Here is a 24,572-nt window from a genome sequence, read left to right as displayed (position 1 = left end):
ACGTGGCTGCCCACGCCAGCGCCCTGTCTGTGAAGCAGAGCAGGCGCCAACCCCATCAGCTCAGCACTGCCACAGCCTCTGGTGCAGCCGTCCCTGTGAGCCGGCCCCAGACACACCCGGTCTCTCTCCCCTTCCCTTTGAAACTTATCTCTGCTTCTACCTGATGGAGCCATGGCTAGGGCCTTAACACAGAGCTGGCTCTCGGAGCTGAAGTTGGCTGTAGGCAGTCGGATGGCAGAGGCCAGTAGACAACCTCACCCACGTCATTTCATGGATCCAGAGCCTCCTGGGTATCTGGAGCTCCTGTTATCAACAGAGGAACTTCCGTATTTGGAACAATTAATTTTTAAGAAGATAGACTGGAGTTCAGGGCCAAAACCACACTGGCAAACATGCCAGTACTTAAAAACTGTTGGACATATTCATGATTAGACCACCCAAATGAATCCAAGCTTTCACGCTGAAGGGAAGGGCAGCCACCTCAGTAGCATGTGCTCCAGTCCTCAGCTGTGGGGTCAGGGGACTGGGGTGCGTGCAGCCACTGCTGCAAGAATGGCCCGACTCTCCAGCTAGAGAAGCCTGCAGATGCCGGCTTTCAACACAAGCACAAAGGCACAGCTTCCTCTGTACACGGCCAGCCTTGGCAAGCAGGGCCCAGACACGGCCGCAGCAGAGCAGCTCCCTGCCTGGGTTCCCTGCGGGGGCCTCCACTCTGCACACCTCTAGTGAGCACACTGCACGCAGGGCGTGGCCAGACAAGAGGCCACTCCCCTCACGTCCACCTGGTCCAGCAGGATGGACCAGGGGTGGGAATGCCTGGGAAAGCATGGTCCACGGCAGGCCTTCTCTGATCAGGGCTTTCTCAGCCACACAAGGCCATTCTCCTCCTGGCTGTGGACCCCAGAAAAATCAAAGTGGCCACAGGCTGCTGGAATAGGACAGGAGGACAGGTGGCTCTTCTCACTTGGAGACAATCTTGAGACATTAGCTCCTAAAATGGGCCCAAAGAGCAGCAGACCAGCAAGACTCCGCTGCTGCCCCGCTGGCAGCAGGGCGGGGATGGCACAGCTCCAGCTGTGTGGGCCTCAGGGACTGAGCCCCAGAATAGGTCCTCACAGACCAGGGCGGGACACCTGTGCAAGACGGTGCATAAAGACGTCGGGCTGAGCTGGCTTCCTGGGAGGCCGGGAAGACACGTGCCAATGTCTCAGTCAGCTGTCATCTGTTACTGTAAATCAACCATGTAAGAGGTCCCCGGGAGACAACCCAGTTTCTAAATCACTCTTTTCAAGAACATGCCACATGCGAACGTGTGTTTCCCATCTTCCTCAAACCTCCTACCCTATCACTCAGATGGTGACATAATGAAATTAACCAGTTAGGCTGGCATCAGAAAGAGGAGTGTGAGCGTCTCTTGACACCTGGGAGTACAGCTGCTTGGCAGGTACCTGTCTCGCCCCCAGCGTGTGCCTTTCCTGTGTAGATGAGGGATGCTCAGCGGGCGCCCTCCACTCTGACCCACTCAGGGCCATCTGGCTTCGGGCCTATGGGCCAAGGGAGACTGGGCACAGGTGCTGAGCTGACGTGGTGACTGCTGGGCAGAGGAGCGGGGGTTGGCCTGTGCAGAGAATCTGGTGTGGGGCCTTCGATTGCTGAGGGCCTCTGCAGACCCCTTTGAGCTAGAAAGGCACTGGAGATGGACCAGGCAGGCGTGAGGGGCCCATGGCATCACACGGTCAGCACCGTCCCCTCTGGGGTGGCTGCAGACAAGCCCTCTTTGGTGGCCCTACCTATGCACCTGTATGGGAATCCAGACTCCTCCTGGAGATTCTCTCCTGCCCAGCCCTTTGCCCTCATCTCTGGGGGTGTAACAAAGGGTCTGGACCCTGCTGACAGGCAGAAGATCCAAGGATGGGGTGGCCCTGACATATGACTAACAGGGGAGCTTCCACGGGAAAGGTGTCAAGAAGCAATTCTGTCCACCTCAAAAATCTGCCAGAAATCTTCAAAACTTCCTTCAGAAAACCTCCGCAGAAGGTCCCTCAGTTGTCTTATCCTTGGATATTTCTTGTAAGAACTTCGTTGAGATATACAGTAGTCTTCTCTTAATTGTCCACAAAGATTACATAGAAATTTCCAGAAATGAACAATTCTCAAGTTCTACACTGCACTCTGTTCTGAGAAGCAAGGAGGAGTCTCTCCTTGCTCCATCCCACCCGGGAGTGCGCCCTCCCCTGGTCTAGTATATCCACAGTGTATAGCTGCCCTCTGGGCCAGGCGCTCAGTAGCCATCTGTTATCAGTTTGAAAAGTCCGAGTATGCATGTGCTTAGGCGTGGGGTTTGCTACTATCTACCACCTCAGGCACCACTGACATCCTGGAATATACTCCACTGTGGGTAACAGGTGACCACAGAAACCCGTGAAACATAAAACGAATGTGTTTAAGTTCATAAAGCAGTAGCTCTGGGTACACTTACACAGCTGTGCAGCCATCACTTGGCAGTCTAACCTGAGAATGTTTTCGTCATCCCTAAAAGAAATGCTGCAGCCACTGGCAGTTGTTCCTCATTTACTAATGGCAGCACCCACAGCCCACCCACCATTGAATCCACTTGCTGTCCCCAGGGGAGCTTGTTCCGGGTGCTTCACATGGGTGAAGCTGGGCAGTGTGCGGTCACTCAGCGTAATGTTTCAAGGCCCAGCTGTGTCACGGCACTCCACTGTTAAGAACTGGCAAGGTCTTATTCACCCGCTCATCCCTGGATGGACGCAGGCTGCTCCCGCCATTTGGCCACGGCGAGTAATGCTGCGTGAGTGCTGGTGGACAAGCGCTGGTGTGGGACAGAGCTGCTGGCTCAGCCGCGATGCGGTGTCCCGCCTCCTGACAGCAGGGCTGCCCCCAAGGCGGTCCAGCACATCCCTCCTAACGAGGCTGCGGCACTGCAGGTGCCGGGGTCCGTGAGGCTGCACTGGTGCCTTTGCTTCCTGCTAGCCAGCGCCAGACCCTTCTGCTGCCTCCTCCTGAGGACGCGCGACCTGACCTTGGTGGGCCCACCTGCCCCTCACCACCTCTGACGGTGTTGCTCCAAGTTAAGCAGGCTGCTGGGGCTTGGTAAGCAAGCCTGAGATGCCCTGCTGCTGTGGAGCCAGGGACTTTGGCTGTGGTGTGCTAAATACCTACTCAGTAAGTGGTCTTGGAAACAGAAGGAGGAGCTGCTTCCATGCGGACCACTGAGCCCCGGGGTGGACTGCAGAGGCTTCTGGGGCGGCCTGGCTGGTGAGCCCGGGGGCCTGTGAGAGCTCCTGAGCACGGTGCCTCGGCTCCGCACCGCGCCCGAGCGCTCCAGCTGGGCAGGCCGGGGGGGCAGGCGCAGACCCACCTTGCTCATGTGCAGCTGCTGCTGCTGGAACTGCTGCTTGTGCTTCTCCAGGAACTGCTGGTGCTGCTGCTGGATGACCAGGTGCTGCAGGGCCTGGGCGTTCTGCGGCAGCGGTGCTGACTGCGTGCGCCCCAGTGGGCGGTGCTGGCGCAGCTTGTGTATGGATGGGGACACCCGGTCCGCGCCCACCAGGGACTGCGCATGGAGAGGCAGCGCTCCCAGGCCTGAAAGATACCAGTCTGAAGATAATATGGAGAAAAGGCAGCAGAGGGAAGAGGAAGAAGAGAGGGGAGAGAAGGCTGTTGAGTGACCGATGGACAGACGACGAGGCACACCTGCCGCCCCGACACCGCTCCCACTCCCGTCCCGCTCCAGCTGGCCTGCTAACGTACTGACTCCAGCTACAGGCCGGGAGCCCGCGAGCTCAGCTTTGGGAGGATGAGACTGTCATGTGGAGGCTGCTGAGGACCAGGCCGATGCGGTACACTCCTCAGGCCTGGCCTGTCACATCCCTGGGACCTGTTTCCAGAATGCCTGGGAAAGGAGGCTGCTCTGCCTGGAGGGAGGTTCCTGTGGCTCAGGAATGCAGAGATAAGCCAACCACTAGTACTTGCTGCCACCACGCACCAAGGCCCTGGAGCCTCGCCCCCGCCGGGCCCACTGCAGCACTGTTCACTGCACCCACCACGCTGGGTGCGGGAAGGGAAGAGCCTGGTAAGGAGAGGAAGGGCGTCTTCTCCAGGAGCGCATGATGGCGCAGAGACAGAGTTGGAGGCTAGCGGGGCAGGTGTGGACGCAGCCCAGGACAGCAGAGGAGGGTGGCTGCAGGACAAGGGCAGAGCCAGCCCGATGCCAGCAGAGGACTTGGAAAAGAACATTGGATCCCCAGACTACCTCTGGCCAGCCCACTGGGGTGCTGAGGGGGGAAGGGCGTCTGGGCCCACCCTGGCCAGCGCTCTAGACAGCACACCCGTGACGAGGCCGCGGGTTCAGGGAGCTGTGGCCACATGCATCTGAGAGGCTGCACTGAGACTGAGAAGCCTCGTGTGGCTGCTGGCTCTAGGATGGGACGCCACTGCCTTAGGTGACTGAGGACAGGCGTGAGGGCCCTGCTCAGGAGGCACCTCCCTCAGGAGAATAGGGCCACAGCAAGACCCAGCGCCAGCGCCACACAGGGAGGGAGGGAGAAGAGCTCAGGACAGTGGAGCTACGGGTACGGGCTGAAGGTCAGGAGCAGTCAAAGTGGGTTGGGGCGCAGGCTTACAATCCAGCAACTGAGAGGCTGACACAGGGTCTCAGGTGAAGGCCAGCCTCAGGAGCTGAGCAGCAAGGCCCTCTACAACTCAGTAAGACCATGTTTCAAAATAAAAAAATAAAAATAGAGCTGGGGGTACAGCTCAGAGGTAGAATGCCCCTGGATTCAATCCCTAATAATAATAATAATAAAAAGCAAGAATGAACAACCAAACCAAAAACAACTACCCCAACCCGGAGACTAAATACCCCAGATGTCGGATACCGGGTGCCGCGCCATGGGAACCCGTTCAGCCACGTCCCCCTCTGCCAGAACCCCTACTTATAGAGGTACGAGAGCCTCCTCTGGGTCACAGAGCAAGCCGAGCTCAGGCCTCTGGAGGAACAAACAGGAAGGCGCCTCAGCCAAAGCGAAGCTCAAGTCCCCAGTCAGGAGACTACGAGGCTGGGAGCAGGTGTCCCTCTGTCCATACATACACGGGCCAGAAACACCAATCCTGCCCAGACCAGGCTCTGAAGAGCCACAAGCTCAAGGGAGACGAAGACGCACGAGGCCAGGAAACCAAGCCAGGCCTTGTCCCTGGACTTAGCCAGACCAAGATACCCACCCAAGCCTCATCCACAGACCCAGCCAGACCAAGAGACCAGACCCAGCCAGACCAAGACACCAAGCCACACCTCGTCCACAGACCCAGACAGACCAAGAGACCAGACCCACATGTCCACTTGGGCATGCCACCCGCCCAAATCCTTGTCCAAGGTGAATGCCAGAGGGCTATGAGGCTCAGCTCTGAGGCCGGCCTAGCTGTTCATTGTGAGAAGATGGCCCAGGAAGCTGGCGCTGAGCTGAGGTGGGCGTGCGGATGTGGGCGGTGATCTGTGCAGCAGGTCGACCCTTGTATCTCAGGACACACCCATGTCCCAACACCGCCCAAGACCACTGCCATGCAAATCTCATAACAGATTCCTCAGTTCCCCTAAACTAATCAGACGCAGACAGTGCTCGTTTGTAAAACATTTTGCTGCTGACAGAAACCAACAACAGTCCTGCCTGTCAATTCTGCGCGATAGTGCATGCTCAGCGTTTCCACATAGAAGCGGACACCAGAAGGCCAGGGAGCTCCTCTGGGAGACTTCACAAAGGGGAAAGGCATCGTTCACGGGGCTGCCTAGCTCTGCAAGCGGGACTTGCTTCTCACCCCTCAGTGGAGGCGGCCCAGCCACACGCAGAGGCGCGTGCACGGAAACGGGGGGTGTGGAACAGGCCCGTGGGTCCCCTGCCTGCTCCACAGGCCTCCCGAAGGCCAGCAGCCAGGCTCACCTGCCCATGCCCGCTCAGTGCTCACCTGTGACGAGGGACGTCTGTGCGGGCGGCTGTTCCAGCAGGACCATGTGCTGCAGGAGAGGGTTGTGAGCAGCCCCGCCGTCACGCTCCAGGGGCGAGGTGCTCAGGTAGGGGGTGAGGTGGGTGCCGGGGAAGAGGGAGATCCGCTGCTGGAGGGCGGGGAGGGCGAGCCTCTCGGCATCCTGCTGGCTGGCGGCGCCCTGGAAAGCACGGCCAGACACGGTCAAGCTCCAGCGCCCACGGGGCCACCCCAGCTGCGCGGACCCAAGGTGGCGGACTTACGGCAGCAGGGCCGGTGGCGGGCAGTCCCAGGCTGATGTTGGGCAAAGACGGCGACGTGTAGAGAGGAAGCGGGGCGGCTGGGCCTTCGCGTGCCACCAGCCTGTGCGCCAAACTGGGCTGGAGAGAGAGCACATAGCAGCCATCACAGCCCGAGTCTGCCACGTCTGCACGAGAGCTGGCCGGGAGCCCTGGTGGGCAGGCTGTGCCACACTCAGACGCCTTGGTCCAAAACACCCGAACAGACCACAGCCATGGTGGGAGAGGCTGCAGCCTCGCAGGATACGGCAACACGGCCCCTTGCACGAGGCTCGTGCCACACGAGGTCCTCTGTTGCCGTGCCCCTCGTCACCATGCTAGTGGACCACAGGCTGCTCAGTCCCCCTAAAACTTTTGAAAGAGCCGGGCGTGGTGGTGCACGCTTATAATCCCAGCATTTGGGAGGCTAAGACCTGAGGATCGTGGTTTTCGGACAGCCTCAGCTACTAAGTGAGACCCTGTTTCAGAATAAAGAATAAAAAATTGGGTAGGGGGTGTAGCTTGGAGGTCAAATGCCTCTGGGTTCTATCCCTAGACCCGAAAAAAAAATTTTTGAAAGAAAATACGGATTAATACATTTAAAAATATATTTGAGATGGGCACATTGGCACATGCTTGTAATTCTAGTACTTGGGAAGATGAGACAGGAGGATGTCAGGTTTGAGGTCTCAGCAACTTTGAGGCCCTGTTTCAAAAATAGAAGGGAATAAAATCAGGCTTGGGGTGTAGCTGGAAGGTAGGCTTCTCCTAGGTTTCATCCCCAGTACCACACACACAGAAAAACATATGTTATATTCCTGTAGTTGGGAATGCCTTCCCAATACATCAAATACAGAAACCAAAGAGGAAATTAATGAAAAAATAAAACAGTTCTCAGAAAAGGTAGGTAAGGGTGACAATAACATCAGCCACATAGAGGGCAAGGGCTGACGTAGAAGTCACATGCCAGAGACAATGAATGGGAAGAAAGCGCCCAGCGAGGACCGACGATGGGAGGACTCACTCCTATGACGGGAGGGAGGACTCCCATGATGGGAGGGAGCCCAGAAAACACGCTCCACTTTATCAGCAGTCTAGAGACATAGTTAACAACTTGTCAAACTGGCAAAGACTTTTTAAAAATGATAATGCCATGTTGGCCAGAGAAACAGATACACTGCTGCTGGTGATGGCAAGCCAGCGCACCTTCTGCGGCCAGTCTTCCACGTTGTGCTGACCTTGCCCCGAAACCCCCTGCCAGGATGGAACATAAGAAAGTGCTAAGGAAAAGATCCCGTGCGCCTGAGCTCGCTTGCTGCAGCAACCGCACGAGCACCAGGGGACGAGGGCACGTCTATACGCCGGGCATGCGGGACGTTGGCGGTCATCCTGAGGATGGTTACTGGACACTCACTCACGTGTGACCAATGATTACACAGGCCCGAGGGTCACGTGTTCTCTAAACATGGGCTCAGAGGAAGGAGAAGGGCAGTGGGAGGTTTCCCTGAGGACCAGAACTACTGTGCCTGTACCATCTTTCCACGTGAAGAATGGATGGGCTTTGCTCAAAAGAACTAGGTCTTACTCACCACTCCAACCCACACGGCAGCCGCTTAACAGACGCATGCAGGAGAACAGAATGAAATGTGGGGAAGGACACGGTGGCTAGCAGGGCTGGCCAGGCAGAAATCTCCAGGATGCAGCGGCAACAAGAAATGCAGAGACCGATCTCCTCCTAGCTCTAGCCCCAGATAAACGGGGCTGAGAAACACTCTATGTGCTTACAAGTTGTAAACAATGGAGACCTGTCCACCCTGGCAGAAGCCCTCCCTCGGCACTTGGCCTGTTGTTCCTGGGTCCTGGCTGGCTTCCTCGCAGGTGCAAGTGCGGAGGGAGAGTTGGGGTCCTCTGGGGGCCTGCCTCGGTCCCAGAGGACCCGCTCAGGCACCTTTGCATTTGCTTCTGTCTTGATGATACATGCATACGCTTCAAGTAATGATTGCAGGGTTTCTGGGGAAAGGGCTTTTCCTGGACAAAAAATCTTGTCAAAAGTAAAAGAAATATCTGTAAATTATGCTTTAGGAAAAACTACTGAAACTACCAAGGAAAACATGACTCTACTGCCATATAAGTAGTTGGGGACAAATAAGCAGACCTCCTAATGTCTGCAAAGGTATAATTTCCTTTACAATTAAGGCTGATTTTTTGCCCAGCTTATTTTTGGAAAAAGGTAGTCTTCTGAGCTTGGTTATGTTGCTCTGCCCACGGGAGAACCAGTGAGGTGTTCGTCTGTCTTCTGTCTCCAGGCAGAGCCTTAGGGGCTTCCTAGGAAGGGCCCCTGGGGGCTCTCCAGCTCGAGGGAGACACTGGGTCCCTTAGGAAGCCCAAGGCCTGAGGTCAGAGCACCTGTGGTACACACACTCCAAGCACAGCGTTTTGGGGTCAGGTGGGGTGCTGGCCAAAAGGGGCTCTTCTCTCAGTACCTGCGGCATGTCCTCTGGCTCCAGAGCTGGGCTTTTAGGAAATGCTGGTATCTCCATGGTGGCCCCCAGGCAGTGGCCAAAGGAGGTGAAGAGATCTGGGCAAAGGCCCCTGCTCCCACCACCGCACCCTCATTGGCACCAGATGCCCCACCGCGGGGCAGTGCTGCCGCCTCGGGACTACACGGGCAGGAAGCGCCCAGCCACGAGACCGCTACCTGAGTCCACGACAGGCACGGTGATCAAGCACCCAAGCCCACCTCTTCCAGTGGTGTGGCTCTCTGAAGTGAAACAGGCCAGCCCTCGGAGGTCTCCAGCGGTTCCCATGTGCTTTGACTTGACCTGCCCCGTGAAGCTGTGTATCGCACAATTTGTGTAAGTCAACGCATAGCTCAAGCCAGAACCATACAGATCCACCCAAATAAGGCACTTGCACTCCTACAGAGTGCCTAAGTGCAACGTGCCAAGTGTCTGTGGCACAGGCTGCAAGGTGGAGCGGGTACCATCATGGGGCAGGAAGCGGTTCCTAGGCAGGTCTCAGCCATGGCCTCAGTGCAGGAGAGGACTGTTACGACTCTGAATAATCCACGTAATTAGTTAGATTGGGAGGGCGAGGAATACAGATGATAAAAGAAATTGACGTATAAAGCTAAAAGAATCAGAGAAACGGACCGAGTCACCTGGAGGCGTCAATGTGAATGGAATTCACTTCTAGCAGTGACCCTACTTACTCTACATCTTTTCATACACAAAGGGGGGTGAAAATTTAAACAAAACTGCGAGGCATCTGTGCCTGTGTATCCCAAGTTAGATCCGCCAAGCCTACGGAAAGGCGGGGTTCATTTCTGCTTATTTAAGAAGGAAGCAAGCTGGGCGTGGTGGCGCACACTTGTACTCACAGCACTCGGGAGGCTGAGGTAGGAGGATCCAGGTTTGCAGACAGCCTCAGCTACTTAGGGAGGCCCTGTGTGAGTCAGTGAGACCCTGATTCAAAATAAAGAATAAAAAACAGGGCTGGGGGTGTGGCTCAGAGGTAGAATGCCCCTGGGTTCCATCCCAAGTACAGAAAAAAAAGGGAAGTAAACGACTACACTTAATGAACTACAGCCTTCTGTAGTTAGAACTCAGAAAGAGCCTCCCACCTGATGCACCCTGCTGCTGCAGGCTCAGCCACGCAGAAAGCGTACCGTCCAGGAGCCCTCCCTGGACACAGCATCCGAAAGCTCACCACGGTCTCTCCCAGGCCCAGGTGCCAGAGACACCGGCCGTGCGGGCAGGGCACAGGGCAAGCACAGGCACTGGGACTTTGCCTTGGAAGGACCGTCAGCACAGGCGGGCAGTGGGCACAGCCACAGCTGGCCGGGGCCTCCTCTTAGAGCTCCCACGTCTCTGACCCCACTCTAGCATGTCACGTCCTCAGATCCCTGCGCCCCTCAGGACCTAGTGAAGGCAGAGGCAAGAGATGCCAGGCCCAGAGCGGCCACCAAATGGAGCCCCAGGCTCCCTGACTGTTGATTTGCTGGCCGACATTTTTTTGACGGGAGAGGTACCGGGGATGGAACCAGGGGCACTGTACCTCTGAGCTACACCCCCTGCCCTACTTTTTATTCTTTATTTTGAAACAGGGTCTCACTGAGTTGCAAAGGGCCTCACTAAGTAGCTGAGGCTGGCCACGAACCATGATCCTCCTGTCTCGGCCTCCCGAATGCTGGGATTACAAGTGTGCGCTACCACATCTGGCCTGGCCAACATTTTAATTGGGCATATTTCAATACACAAAAGCATTTCCACTCTCACCCAGCAGCTACTGCCACACGCCCGCTGCCTGCCAGGCCCGCTGTGTGTGGCTTGTGTCGTGACTCTCTCTACTGGAATGTGCCTGGGGAGAGGACAGGGAAGATGGGCTGGAGGGAACTAAGGTGCCTGTGTCTGGGAGAGACTGCGATGAGGGGAGGGAAGACAGTGCCTGGGAGCCTCTTCCTGGGGTGACTCTGCGCCGGCCCCCTCTCCCATGCTGGCCAGTCGGGATAGGGTGAGCGCAGGTGGAGGCAGCTGGCACGCAACAGTCGCAAACCAACCCTGGGCACACTGACCTCGGCCGGGACGCTGGGCACAGCAGGCGCGATGCCGTTCTCGGTGCTGACATTGCCGGAGCTACTGTTGGGTGAGCTGGGTCCAGAGCCTGGGGCGCTACTGCACGCGGAGTCTGCGGGAGAGAGACAGCTGTTTGTGTGGCTGGCCGTGCTTGGATTTCTGCTTGCTAGCCTGCTGGCTGGCAGAAATCTCATCCAGAAAGAGCACGGCCATGGCTCCCTGGTGGGGATGGGAACTTGCTGACTCCTGGGGAGTTCTGTAAAGCGTGGGGCTGCTGGGTGCCGGCTGAGCCTTTCAAGGTGTGCACGCTACTGCTTTCACAGCTCTCTGGGACATCGAGATGATCTGACACACCAGGAAAGGAAGCCCGTAAACACAAATCCCCTAACAACAAGACTAGGGACTACAGCAGCCAATGACTTTGAACAGCTAAAGGTCAAGTTTATTGTGCTCATAAAAAGCATGTTCAAAATAACGCAGCCTGGCACTGCTGCTCAGCTCCGCTGAGGCCCTGGCGTTTCCCCAGTGCCAGGCATCCAGGGAAGTGGCCGTGGCTTCCCGCCCACCGTGTGACTTCTCAATTGTCTCCTGTGTATGTACAAGTGCCTGTGCACGTGCTGAGATTTTCATGTCTGCTCTAGTGGCCTTATGATAATGGTGTCACCTGGTTAGAACTTTCCAGAGAACACATGCATAACCTCTTTGCTCTGCAAAGTCTAGGTATCTTCCTTCTGGCCATGCTCAGAACACTTAAGAGCCTTGCCCCAAATCAGGACCCACAGTGGGGCTGCTGAAGGGGATCTGGGGACATGCCCCTCAGTGGGGGTTCACCCATGCCCGCCAGCCTCCCCTAGACCCTGTACAGGGCCTTCTCATGCAGCCTGTGGCCCCTCAGTCTGCAGGAGGCTGCGCCTACCCAGATGACGAGCAGATTGGCTCCTAATGCAGCCCCGCGTGCCGTGGAGAGGCCAAGCGGATGGTGGGAAGGAGCGCAATCCTCCCACGGTCCTAAGGACCTGCAGACTCCATTCTTACATCCGTTTTAATGAGCCGTCACTATCCCAACTGCTCAGAGAAGCAACCCATGGTGCCACACAGCAATGTCACTTGCTCCAGGACGACTCAAGGGCAAGAGGTCCCCAGGTTGATCTGGGCAGAATACAAAGGCCGGCTTCCTGTGTTGAGGGGCTGTGCAACCAGGAGCATTCTGGCTGCCCCACCTTCCCCGGCAGAGGTCTAAGCGGGCTCCCGGTGCTCCTGGGTCGAGCTAGCCTTGGTCGGCTGCCACAGGCAGCGAGGAGAGGGCCCAGCCCGGCCTGCCCCTCATCTCTCTGCCCCTCATGCACTCTGTGCCACCGAGTGCCGGCTCCAGGGCCTGGCTTTGCACTGGGCTGATGGTTCACCTCCACTTCACCGAGGAGCTGCAGAGGGCCTGCCTGCGCCCAGCAGCGCGCACCCTTCCCTGGGGCACACAGGGTCTGCCTTTCCCTGTCCACTGGCTCCTCGCCTCTGCCCTCTGCCCACCTTGGCCTCGCCGTGAGCCCAGTCCCCACTGTCGGCCGTCTCCAGCTACAGACTGGGTTTCAGAGGCTCCCCTGCACACCTTGTCTTGCAGTAGCAGCACCTGTGCATTTGCAAAGTCAGGATGGCTTTGGGGAGAGAAAATAAATGCATCTGACTTTTCCACCACTTTTAACTCAATGGAATTAGTATTTTTAATTCTACTTCCAGGAATCTGGGCTAATGGATACAATACAAATGTATAATCATCGTGTTGTGATTTATATTTGCAAAACAAAACTGCTCCTAGAGGTACCAGAAAGTACTTGTGAACAATGCCTGGTGCAAAAGACATGAGGCTGTGGGGAAGATGTGCACCCTCAAGAGGGGGCACGTGCAGGCCAAAGACACTGCAGGAGGCGTGCTGAACGAGGACCACGGTGGCTTCCAGGCAGTGAGCTGTGCAGTCCTGTTTTCTTCCGTGCACTCTTATCTGGTGTGGATTTAATTAGCACATGGGAAAAGCAGGATGTGAATCGGAACGTCCCACGGGCCTATCTCCTGGTCCTCCCTGCACCTGTGCCAGACACGGCTCTCTTCTACTTGAGAAAGCCCGCTGTCCACTGCCCGGGGCACGCTCCATCACTGACTGGGGAGCACCCTCCCTGGAGCCTTGCACTGTCCGGTCACCTGGCAACTGCACTTCTCAGCACCTGCTCTGGCCAGGGAGCATGGAATCCCCCATCTCCTGGTCCCACCCTCAAATCCATTAACCCACAGCGCAGATGCCGCCTCCTCTGAAGCTCTGCCCAGCTCAGCGGGGCTTCTGCTGACCTGTCCTTCCAGCCTCCCAAGGGTGCCCCCCACGTGGCGGAGCCCAGCATTAACTAGGCCCTGCATGCATGACTCCCGAGCTGTCGCCCACAGCCTGGCTTCCAAATCGGACTGTAAGCTCCTGGAAGGCAAGAAGTGGGTCTCGCTCTTTCTGTGCCCAGCATCTGAAGAGCATTAATGCTTATGCAGTCCCTGGGTGACAAAGCAGCACCAGGCGTGGCACTCCAACACAGTGGGGACCATCGCACCAGCTGTTTGGTGGGGGAGAGCACACGGCTGTGGGTGCAGTAGAGCCGGTCTCACTGCATGTGCGTTTACACCACTTTCAAATCACGCGCTCCCTAACTTGAACCCAGTCCTGCCTAGTTAATAAGACTGCAAGACGGCACCTCACAACACTCCTGGGCCTCTAGACAAGGTCTCTGTACCAGCATGAGGAGAGATGAGAAAGCTATATAAAAAGAAGAGGAGGAGCTAGCCACAGGGGCACGCGCCTGCCATCCCAGGACTTGGGGCTGCGACTGGAGGATGGCAGGTTTGTGGCCAGCCTAAACAACTTAGTGAGATCCCATCTCAAAATACAAAATAAAATACAGCTGGCAATGTGCAGCTCATGGGTGGAAGCCCTGGATTCAAGTCTCAGTAACACACACACACACACACACACACACACACACACACACACACACACACACACACCATTGAAAAAAGGAAAAAGAGAACGAGTTCCAAGGACAGGAAGGCATGAGGCTCTTCTCTAAAGTCCATGTTACCCCGAGCCTGGCCCTGCGCCAGGAGTTTCCAGCAGGCTGAGAAGCCTGGATGCTCAGGAGCCCAGCACGGGGCACCCTCCAGGCCACCCTGGGACAGCAGACCAGAACACACTGGACGGGGCCACCCAGCCCAGCCGCCCACAGCCCAGCCCTCCCCTCGGGTCACCTGCCCGGGTGCTAGGTTTTCAGCTGTGGGTACACCTGAGGGGGTGAGTCCCGGGGGTTCGGCCTGAGTGGGAGGGGCTAGTGTACCTGGGGCCACTGGGACTGCCCTCAGGAAGGGCCGCTGGTCCGGACAGTGCCAGGAAGTGCTCTGCCTGCATGTCCTGCTGCGTGCCAACCACTGGTTGGGGCCAGCAGCAGCAAAGTCCCTACACTGACCCGGGGGAGCATCTGGCCTTTTCTTTTGCTCAGCTCTGGCTGGGGAAGACTCTAGAACCCTCCAGCTATTCAGTGGGATGTGGAGAGCAGGCAGGAGCAGGTGATTCACCACTAATGGGGCAGGGGTTAACCCGCCTTCAAAGAACCCTCTTAAACATCTCCTGCATCAAGGCCGGTCACGCCATGCCTGGGCCCCAGTTCAGCTCACTGTGAGCAACCCAGGCAGGGAGTGGCCGGTGGCTGGGCCTGGCACACACGGCGCTGCTGAACGAGGCCCCACTGGGCCGCTGTGCTGGGCCCGACACGGACATTCAGAGGTGCCAGAGAGGAACCGCCATCACAGGAGCGTGTGGGAGGGCGGCAGGGCCAGTTTACCTGCTCGCCGACATACCTGTGACGTCCAGGGGCCGTTTCTTTAGAGCTGTGACCACCGGCCCATCTTTCCTGCGCAACAGAGGGCTGCTCCGTCTCTCAGCCACTTTTTGCTTGAGCCTGGACCGCAGTTTCAGATTGGGTTCAGAAGCTGCACAAAAAGGAGAAGTTGTCAGTGCTGGGCAGACACAGTGAGGGTTGAGAGCCACCTCACGCAGGGCATGGAGGCAGTGCTCCGGGGCAGAGCAGGCGCAGGGCACCGAGGTCCCGACAGTGGACCGGCGACTGGCACGGCTGGCACCAGGGCAGAGGGTGCCTGATACTGCTCGGCACCAGGAGGCAGGGACCAGGCTGTGGTCTGGCTATTGGGCCTGGCAGGAAACCAGTGAGAGGCAACTTGGTGAAGATGTCTTACAAGGCCCCCCAAGTAATTTAACTGAACTTTTATGGCAGACTTGCTGTGAAATCAACAAAAAAGGGACCCTCTCGGGACCAGGCTCATGACCACCATGGCTTCTAAGCCACCTGCTTTCTTGCCCCCCCCCCCAGACCCACAGCTCGCAATCCAGGGACAGACTGCCCGCCTTCAGGGCAGTGTGCCGGGCTTCTGTTGCTGGTGATTTCCGCACCATGCTGTTCTCTCCACGATCTTGTTGATTCTGTGTCGAGCTCTTCTCCCCATCCCATGTGGTTTCATCCTTCCCTTCTGCTTTGTGGTCCTGAGCGCTCTCCCCTCCGCCTGTCTCTGGACGCCCTGGCCTCGCACCCTGTGCTCCTCTGCGGCCAGCACGCTGGCCCTGTGCAGCTCGGTCCCAGCCTTGGGCCTTGCTGCTGCCGCGCGCTCTTTATTGCTGCATTGTGGACGCTCAGCAGGCCAGCGGAGCGAGGCGGCTTCAGGAAAGCCCCGGCCCCTCCACACCTGTGTAGAGAGCGTTCCAACTCAGGCAGCTGGGCTGTGCTGGGACTGAAGCTCGGAAAGAACGCTCAGCTCCAGCGTGCGGGGCGTCTGAGGCGGGAAATCTCGCCTGGACTTGTTTTCTGCAGACGGAGCAGTGCAGGTGCTGGGGCTGGTGGGATTTTAAGGTTGAGATGAGAGCAGCTTTCCCTGCCTTCATGGGGAATTCTCTTGATTGCTTCTGAGGAGAGACGTCCCTGAAGCCCCATTCGGGCCAACCCCACTTTCGTGAACACAGCCAGCCCCTTTCCTCCGCCTCCACACTCCCCGCGGCCCTTCTGAGGCGCTCTGGCTTGCTACCTCGCTCTGGTCCGCTTTCCTGCAGCTGACGAGCGGCTCACGGTCCATCTGCTGCCATCCCTGCACCCGGCTGTGGCAGCGCTGGAGCGAGGGTGCAGAAGAGGGAGTTGCGTTGTCACTAAGGGTCGCTGCTGTGTGGGCTCCCAGCCGGCAAGGCCCTGCATCCTAAACCTCAGCTCCCAGGCCCAGCTGGCCTCCCAGAGGGTGCGTGGTTGACTAGCCAGAGCCGGGCCCCTGTCTCTTCAGCTTGTGAGATGCCTGCGAAGAAGCAGGGTGAGGAGCAGGGCCTCACTGCAGCCACGGCTGGGGCCGGGCAGCACTCAGACCACCGAGGCGGAGAGCAGGCGCCTGCCTCGCGGTGCCCGGCTGCACCTCGCTTTTGCACATGCCAGTATGGGCTTCCATGTTCCCCAGGCCTGCTCTGTGCCTGCCCCTGGAAACAGGCCAACTCCGCACGGCCCTGCTCTGCTAGTAGATTCCACAGGGCCCTGAAGAGCCCCGTGCCCCACAGACACAGGGCCCTGTGTCATCCTGTCCCTCCCAGTGCCTGGTGGTATTCAGAGGCTCCTGCTTGGCTCCAGTCATCCTGTGGCAGGGCTCTGAAGCATCTGCGGGCTTGATGCTCGAGGCGCTTGATGTGCGCCCAGCCCGCACCTGCATGTGCCCGGTCCTCATGTCAGGGTTCAGATCCTGGCTTGGGAGGGCAGGTGCCGGCAGAGGTGGGGGCCTCGCAGGTGTGGGGTGCAGGTGGTGACAGCTGAGGGAACAGGACTGGCTCAGGTGGTCACCAGCTGCTGTGAGGACACAGGAGTCGGAAGCCTGAGAAGGGGTGCGGTGGGTCTGAAGGACAGGAGGGGGCAGGCAGAGCCGGCCATGCCCAGAGGCCAGGGGCCCCCCAGGAACAGTGGGAGAATGGGGAGAGAGCCAGTCTGAATGACCACATGCCATCGCTGGGCTGCAGGGCCTCCAGGCTCCTGGGTGCTGGCTCTGATGGCACAGCTGATCTGCAGCCACCCAGAGCAACCTGCCGCAGCACAGAGCCCCAGGCTGCCCACAGCCTGGACCCTAGGCCTCTCCCTGTGGTCGGCAGCTGCTGTCTCAGGCCCACTAGGCTGGAGTGACCAGATGTCAGTGGTGGGGAAGGAGGTGCTGTCTTCTTGTCTGGCAACCAGGGGAGGCTTCGGCTCCTTTTGTTGTGATGTCAAAGTAACGGCGGGAAGCCCAGCGCAGTAGAGCTCACAGGGATGCAGACGCTCGAGTCTGTACTTACGAGGAACGCTTACTAAGCAGAGCGGACGCCCTTGCCCACGAGAGGCCCTTTGCCGTTGCATGCTGTCCCTGCCACCATCCAAGCCCTGCCAGTGGGCTGGCACTGTTCTGTACACAGGCTGGGAAGAGGATAGGCCCTGCCTTGGATTAACGCGCCAGAGCAGCCTGAGAACGTGGAGTCGTGAGGCCGTGCTGAGCGCAGTGGTCATGACTCCGGGAAGCTAATTCCGAAAGCTTGCTTTCGCCCACCTCCTTCCAAGCGGAGTTCAGAGTTGCTGCCTGCCCAGGCAGGGGTCTGCTCCCCAAGGAGCCACACCTGGCCTGCTTCATGGAATCCAGACCCCTCTGGGTTCTGATTTCAGCAGAATGCTCCATCTGGAATCAGGGAACTTCCCCTTCCAGAAAGATCAAGGGCAGCGGGCGCCTGATTAAGAGAAGCCGCACTCATTCTCACGTGACCAGCGGGAGATCCTGAAGGGAGTCCAGGGAAACAGAGAGGAGAGGCCGAGGTGGCGACCTCAGGTCATCCCGGGCTGCAGGGTCAGCCCTGTGCCTCTGGCCAGGGGCTGACGCTCCCAGCACGGGTCACCCTAGGGTCCTGTGGGTACCTGTGTGAGCATTTGGAAGCCACCAAGGGGTTCCAGTTGCAGGTTTGCAAATGACCCTGTCCACGCAGAGCTACTTACAAAACCAGACCAAGCCCCATCATGGCTGTGCCCTGTGTCTGGTGACAGCTGAGGGAGACGGACGTGGGCACTCCAACACCGAGAAACAGCTTCTCAGGCCCTCTGGTGAGGGTGGGTGTGGGCAGGCCCCTGGGGCTGGAGCAGGCCCAGGGATTGCGAGCACACTGCCCTGAAGGCAGGGCGGGCACGGAGGATGGCAGGGAGGTCCTGGGTGAGGAAGGGCACAGCCCCTCTGGGCAGAGCTCTGGGGCAAGGGACTGGGTGTGAGAATGGCTTGGGAATGTGCCTGGGCAGGCTAAGGGCAGGAGGATGACCTGACTTCACGACAGATGGTGGCTGTTCTCCTCCAGCCAATGCCCCACCGAGTGCGCGCCCCAGCCCAGCGGTCTCCAGGCACACCCCGGCGGGCTTCCCGCGAGCGGCTGGGAGACGGCGCACAACAAAGAGGAAGGAGGTGAATGGGTACTTCAGAACACGCAGAATCCAAGGGAAGAGGCCAAGAGGCTGAGCCCAGGTACGCCGGAGGCCGACTGTCCAGACCAGCCAGGCCGTGGGGCCAGACGCGCTGTCCCCAAGCCAGAGCAGGGCCGATGGCTGCCACGCCTGGCTGGGCAGAGGAGACTCCTGGGTCTGCCAAGATGGGGGCCTGGATTAGTGAGAGACACAGAAAACTGAGCAAAGGGGGAAACATGATCAATGTGAGGGAAAAGAAACGTTACACAAGAAAGGACAAAGAGGAAGCACACTGCAGCTGCGCTGTGAGCACTGGACACGCCTCGGTGCGCAGGCTGGACGCAGGGCCGCCGGCTGCCTGTCCACAGCACTGGGCTGAGGGCCACATGCACTAAACTACAGGGTGGATGCAGCCATCAAGGCAGGCGCTCGGAAAGAAGTCACTGTGGAACCGATCGCAGTCACTGCGGAATGCAATGACCAATCGCAGTCTGCCTTCAGGAGTGGGCAGGCGCTCACTGCCCAGGATGCCCAGGATGCAATGCCGGATGCTCCTGGCTCAGCCATCCAATATCCCACTGAGATGTCTGAGGGCCCCTCTGCGTCTGACGTCGAAACTCAACCCAGTGAGGGCTGGGAGTACTCAGGACTCAGTGAGCTCACTCTGAGCTCAGAAGCGTAGCCTCCTCCATGGGACCAGAGGCTCTGTGAGCAGAGGAAGGTGACTGGAGCCTGCCCTCTCTCTCCACGTGGGGCCTCTGCCATGTCCTGCCACAGCGTGAAGGCTCCCCAGATGCCCAACGGAGCCCGGCTCACGCTCACCAACAGCCAAATAAATGCCAATTTTTGTAATAAATTTTATGGTCACAGGTATTTCGTTATACCAATAGAAAAGGCACCAAGATACCCAGAACCTACAGACAGTATGCAGTCCCTGAGTGTACGTGCCAGTGATCCCAACGAGTCCTGGTACACCTCATCTGTCACGACTGTGAGTACGCAGCCCCATTAAAGAGGCCTAGGCCTCTCAGCTGGGGGGGTGGGGGGGTTGAGGCCGCCCAGTAGAGGAAAGGGTGCCTGCACCCTCTGGCCTGGGGCATCCCAGGCTGGATTCTGCTGCGAGGAGGTGGAGGTGTCTGCTGTCAATCACCCAGGAAGGGGTAGTCAGGGCTGGCCACGGGCAGAAGACTGACCCTGGAGGCCAGATTTGGAAGCCCCTGTCTAGCTGGGTGCTTGCAGGAGGTGGATGAGGCCAGCGGGGAGAGCAAGCCAGGGCCAGGAGCCAAGCCCTGGACCCTCGGATCACCTTTGGCCAGGTACTGGCATCACTGCCATGCCTCCTCTCCTTAGTGGAGCCGAGCTGTCAGTAGCTGAGTGGTGGGCACCGCGAGGCTCTGGGGGACGCTCAGCCAGGCAGGGATGGTCCCTGGGTGAAGTAAGGGTGAAGGCTATCCTAACAGCCAAGGGAACAGACGCCTACCCACGGCCCCTCAAAGCAGATGCAAACACCTCAGGTGCTCTAGAGGAGCCTCGGAGCGGCCACTTCACAGGTGCGGTGCGCACTGCGGATGAGAAGGCAGAGGCAGACGCGGGCGCGTGCCCAGATGTGAGCGTGTGTGGAGGAGCTGGGAATAAACTCCCAGCTGCGGGCCACGCAGGCCAGGCACCTTCGCTGCCAAGTGTGCGAGGGTGTGGGCAGGTGGCATGTTATTCTCACAAGGGAAACAGGACACGTGAGAAGGTACAGGTGTGCACCGTCACCGGGAAGCCACCGAAGAACGTGCCAAAAGGCCTGGGGCACTTTACACCTCTCACACAGCGGGCATTGGCCTTCGGCGACCGAGGTGACAGGCAGATGGAGTGCAGGGGCAGACAGGCCAGCATAAAGTCAAAGGCGAGTAACGGTTATCATCCTAGCTCCATGGCCATAGCTCCCAACTGACCCTCTGCTCAGCGAAGCCTCCCATGCCCGCCTCTGACAGACGTGCAGAGCTCGGTGCCACCCGGTCAAGCGCCTGCACACTCTCTCAGGCACCACGGTGTGCACTGCTCTCAGGCGAGCGCGCTTCCTGGAATCCCAAGTCAGCGATGTTATTAACGTGCCAGTGCTGTCTCTGTAGTCGATCTAGATTGAGGTCTCCTGGAGCACTCCCAAAGCACGACCTCTGCGGTCCTCGTGGGGGCTGGAGGTGCTGCCGTGAGGGGAGAAGGGAGCAGGTGGTACTCGACTGTGCTTCCAACAGCCCCATAGCCAGCTCGGCGTGGGCCAGCAGCCACCAGGGCCCGCCACCACGAGCAGGGGCCACGCGGGCCTGGTGGCCAGCAAGGATGGACTGGCCCGTCTCCCATCTTGACGGGGTGCTCCCTTCTTAGGACAGGAAGCCAGCCCAGCAGAGCAGCCTCCCCAGAGGGGCACGTGGACTGCCCCTTGCTGGCACCTGGTCCCTTGGGGCATTTGCAGGAAGGCATGGCCCTTTCTGGGCGCCGATGGCTCGACACGATGTCCAGGGCTCTCTGGCACCTCGTGTTATGGAGGCCCCGCTCCAGCAGGGGCAGGGCCAGCCCAGTGTGGCCACTCTGCTACACACAGTCAGGCGTCAGTCCAGATGCCCCGCCTTCACCTCCCAGCTCCCGCCTCCAGCTCTGCCCTAGCGACAACCCAAATCATCTCCGGGCACAGCTCTGCCCACCGATAGCCAGCATGTGCCCGCAGCCTGGCTTCCTCAGGCTGGGGTGGCAGGTGAGCCCCAGCCTCCCCACACTCTCTCTTGGGGAAGATGCTGTGTGCCTGCGTGCTCACTACACTACTGCCCAGATCCTGTGGGTAACAGAGGACTTGTGTTTTAGGAGAAAGCTGTGCCTCTCAGGCCTCATCTCCCAAGCAGCCCTCTTAAGGAGTGTGCCCCAAGCCCAAGACCTGGGCTACACCCAGGTCACCCCTTCTCTTGAGCAGAAGCCCAGATAGTACACTGCTTGGGGACCCGGCCCTGGCCCTTGGCCAAAGCCGCCGCCCCATCTAAACCAGCCACCTGAGAAAGACCGAGAGCACCTTGCTGTCTTGCCAGACTTCCAGCCCTCTACCTGCTTCTAGAATGATCCAGCATCTTTCGGTGTCTGGACACCTTTCTTTCTCCCTCCATTCATGGCAGAACTGCTGTGGGGCCCTCTGGAGGCGCCATGGGATACAGCAAGGATCTTTCTGGCAGGGATCCCACTCTGGGCACCCACTGCACCCCGAGCTGGCACGGAAGGCCCAGGCTCGCTCGCTCGGCAGCAGACACTGCTGTTGCCACGGCACGGCAGAGCAGTGCACGCCATCACGGAAAACTAACGGAGGGCGAGGAGGGCTCCGGAGTTCTACAACAGGAGATGCACGCACATGTGGCTGTTTCTTTTGGCACAAACCATAAGGGAATGCTTACATCGTCTGTTCAAACTGATGCTCGGATGAAAAAAGCCAGTCCCCTAACGCCCTGCAAACACCCTCCCCAGCCAAGCGACACGGCACCCGAGGCTCTGCAGGTGTGGAGGTCCCGGCCCTCAGCAGCCTTGGCACTGACCTGTTTTTCTAAGAGGGAAGTCATCTTTGGTGTCGTACATTCCTAGGACTGGGTGGTTGTAGGAGGCTGACACCCCGCTCTGGGGCGGAGAACTCTGGTCAAGGGAACTGTGCTGTGTTTTCCTGGAGAAAAGGCAAAGACAGACAAGTTTAGTTTGCCAGGGCATCCTGAGCCAGGAAGCAGGCAGTGTGCACGGCCCGTCCTCAGAACCTCGCTGGCCAGCCCCCTTGTCTCCCAGCCCTGCCGCCTGTTCTCCTCCAGACCTGTTCTGAGACCCCAGCACTGTTCCTGTCCCTGACTACCAGTGTCACCACCTGCCACACAGAGGGCACACAGAGAAAGAGGGGGCCCAGCCAAAGGGATGCAGGGGAGGCTGCAGCCAGGTCGGACTGCCAGCAGGTACTGGTGACGTCTGGGGCTCTGCGCCTCCCTGAGAGTGGGAGCACGTGGGGCCAGCCCTTGGGGACTGACTTCTCTTTAGCAGAAAACTTTTACCAGCTGGACATGCCCTCACCCAAACAAACTGCTCTGGCCAACTCCTATCACCAGGAAGGCAGGGACAGGTCAGCAGCAAAATCACTGCTGCCCTGGGGGGCGCTCTCTGCAGCGCACTTCCTTCCAAAGGGCCAGCCCACTCAGAGCAGGGAGGAGGGGGGCGGGACCAGGCCTGGGCCACGCAGGGCGACCATCACAGAAGCTGGGCCCTACCCTGAACACCAAAAACTCAGAGTGCATTCTGCGGCTTGCTAAACTGTATAATCTGCTTAATGACTGGAAACAAATTTGCCAAATCTTTCCTGCTTAGAATTTGCTAGATTATTTATTTGAATACACAGCACTCCATATACCACACACCTGGAGTTATTTGAATCAACAGTCTAAGCTCTTAAATGCATACAGGTGTAGATTTAAATATTGGAGCATACACAGCGCAAATGTGCTGAAGGGCCCCAGAGGCAAATCTGACCGGCTGGGCCCTGAGGCCGCGCAGGGACCGCCCACCCAGCCATTGCCCAGGCACGGCCGAGGCCAAGCTCTCCCCTGACGGCCTGTGTGGGGCGGGCTGACACAACGCACCCCTAGGATCCCTGGGCTCATCCGGAGCGCCCCCGCACCTGGCAGGAGGGGCTGCACAATGCCACTCTCTTCCCCACTGGGTTTCCAGAGAGACCCCATGAGGAAGGCGGTCCTGGCAATTCCAAACTTCTTCAATGCCAGGTTACACCTGGGACCCTCTTACGTTCACTTCCTCCTCATAAGAAACATAATGGCGTGTGTGTGTGTGTGTGTGTGTGTGTGTTTGATGTGAGTTAAAGAGAGTCATCTGTATAATAACAAAAACTTAAACATGGTAACTTAAATACATGCGGTAAATGTAACCACTGCCATCATCCTAGAGCAGCAGGATTCCTTCAGGGCCAAGCCAGGAGCTAGAAAAGCTAGAGCCGCTTAGGATCTCCTGGACCTCTCCTGAGAAGCTGTCAGTGATAAAATCCCACGTTCCTGTCAAAGCTTACAAGAAGCTGAACGGGGAGGCTGCCCGGCCGGCAGTGCCCAGCACAAATACCACGTGTTCCAAGAGAGTGCTAGGGTTGGAGTGGCCAGCAGTGGGACCGCTCCGTGGGTCCAGAAATTCAGAAGGCACCCCCTGCTTCCGGCCATGTGTCTCTGAGTGGGGGCCCCTGCCACACCCTCTGCTTCCGGCCATGTGTCTCTGAGTGGTGGCCCTGCTGCCCCTCCTCGGGCTGCCCCACTCTGCTGACAACTGTCTAACACTTCTGTCCTCTGGGTGGATCTGGGTTTCTCCAACAGGCCTCCACTCCTCGGGTCCTCTCAGCCAGTTGGAGCCCCGCAGTCCCACCCAGCTGCCCTCCCAGTGGCCATCCTTTGCCACATCTGTCTGGCAACCCCACCTGGTGACCAAGCCTCTACATGGCACACCCAGCCGAGGGTCTCCAGTGAGGACCAAAGCATGCTGCGGGGTGTGCCCAGTGCAGGTGGCAGGCCTTCCCAGGAGCCCCATTAGGCCCTATCCTCAGTCCTCCCTGCAGATTGGCATCACTGGTCCAGTAGACAAATACCATGCTGTAAAGAGCACGGCTCGAAGACCTGCACGGCTGAGCAAGCCGTCAGGAGAATGCCTCCATGGCTGCCTTAGGACACCCAAGGCTGGCTACAGAAACAAATGCGATCCGTTAGATGCGACCTGGAGAGGTTTTAGTATAAAGAGTTGTCTGTTCTGAGGCTCTAGAACTGCTCATTTTCCCCATCGGAAATTACCGGTTATATTTTGATTTATGAAAACTACCCTGTGTTTTTTTTCCAGTATAAAAGACCCATGAGAGCAACAGAAACCTTTCTCAAAGCAACAACCTGTTCTGTGTGGTACCTGGGCGGAGGCGCCTCACTGTGCCCTGTGCCGCAGGACCTTCCAAGCCATACTTCTGTGCCAGCGCAGGGCGTCTGGCTCTGAGCGCAAACACGGCTCTTGTGTGGCCGGCCCATCAGCAGACCCTGGGGGCTCTTAGGATGAAATAAAACACTAACATGCTTACTGACCTGCTTAGGAATCAACAAAGCTCTGGGGAGAGAAGACTTGGTCCTTGGGATGGGCAACTTAGGCCGGAGTGCCAGTCT

The 24,572-nt window shown here is 58.3% G+C and overlaps 1 protein-coding gene across 1 annotated transcript in view; it reads right to left on the bottom strand.

Annotated features, from left to right (window-relative positions):
• HDAC4 (histone deacetylase 4) overlaps positions 1-24,572 on the bottom strand; it is a gene marked incomplete at both ends in the record, with an annotated part of 133,916 nt that overhangs the window by 47,447 nt on the left and 61,897 nt on the right. The window contains 6 exons of the mRNA XM_080720072.1: positions 3,383-3,621; positions 5,983-6,181; positions 6,264-6,380; positions 10,852-10,964; positions 14,732-14,863; positions 21,936-22,057. Of these exons, the coding sequence (XP_080576198.1) occupies positions 3,383-3,621; positions 5,983-6,181; positions 6,264-6,380; positions 10,852-10,964; positions 14,732-14,863; positions 21,936-22,057 (922 nt within the window). The remainder of the gene's footprint in view (positions 1-3,382; positions 3,622-5,982; positions 6,182-6,263; positions 6,381-10,851; positions 10,965-14,731; positions 14,864-21,935; positions 22,058-24,572) is intronic.

The sequence above is a fragment of the Muscardinus avellanarius genome (genome assembly GCF_963383645.1).
Source record: "Muscardinus avellanarius genome assembly, chromosome: 2".
NCBI lineage: Eukaryota > Metazoa > Chordata > Mammalia > Rodentia > Gliridae > Muscardinus > Muscardinus avellanarius.
This window is presented reverse-complemented; position numbering and strand designations above follow the sequence as displayed.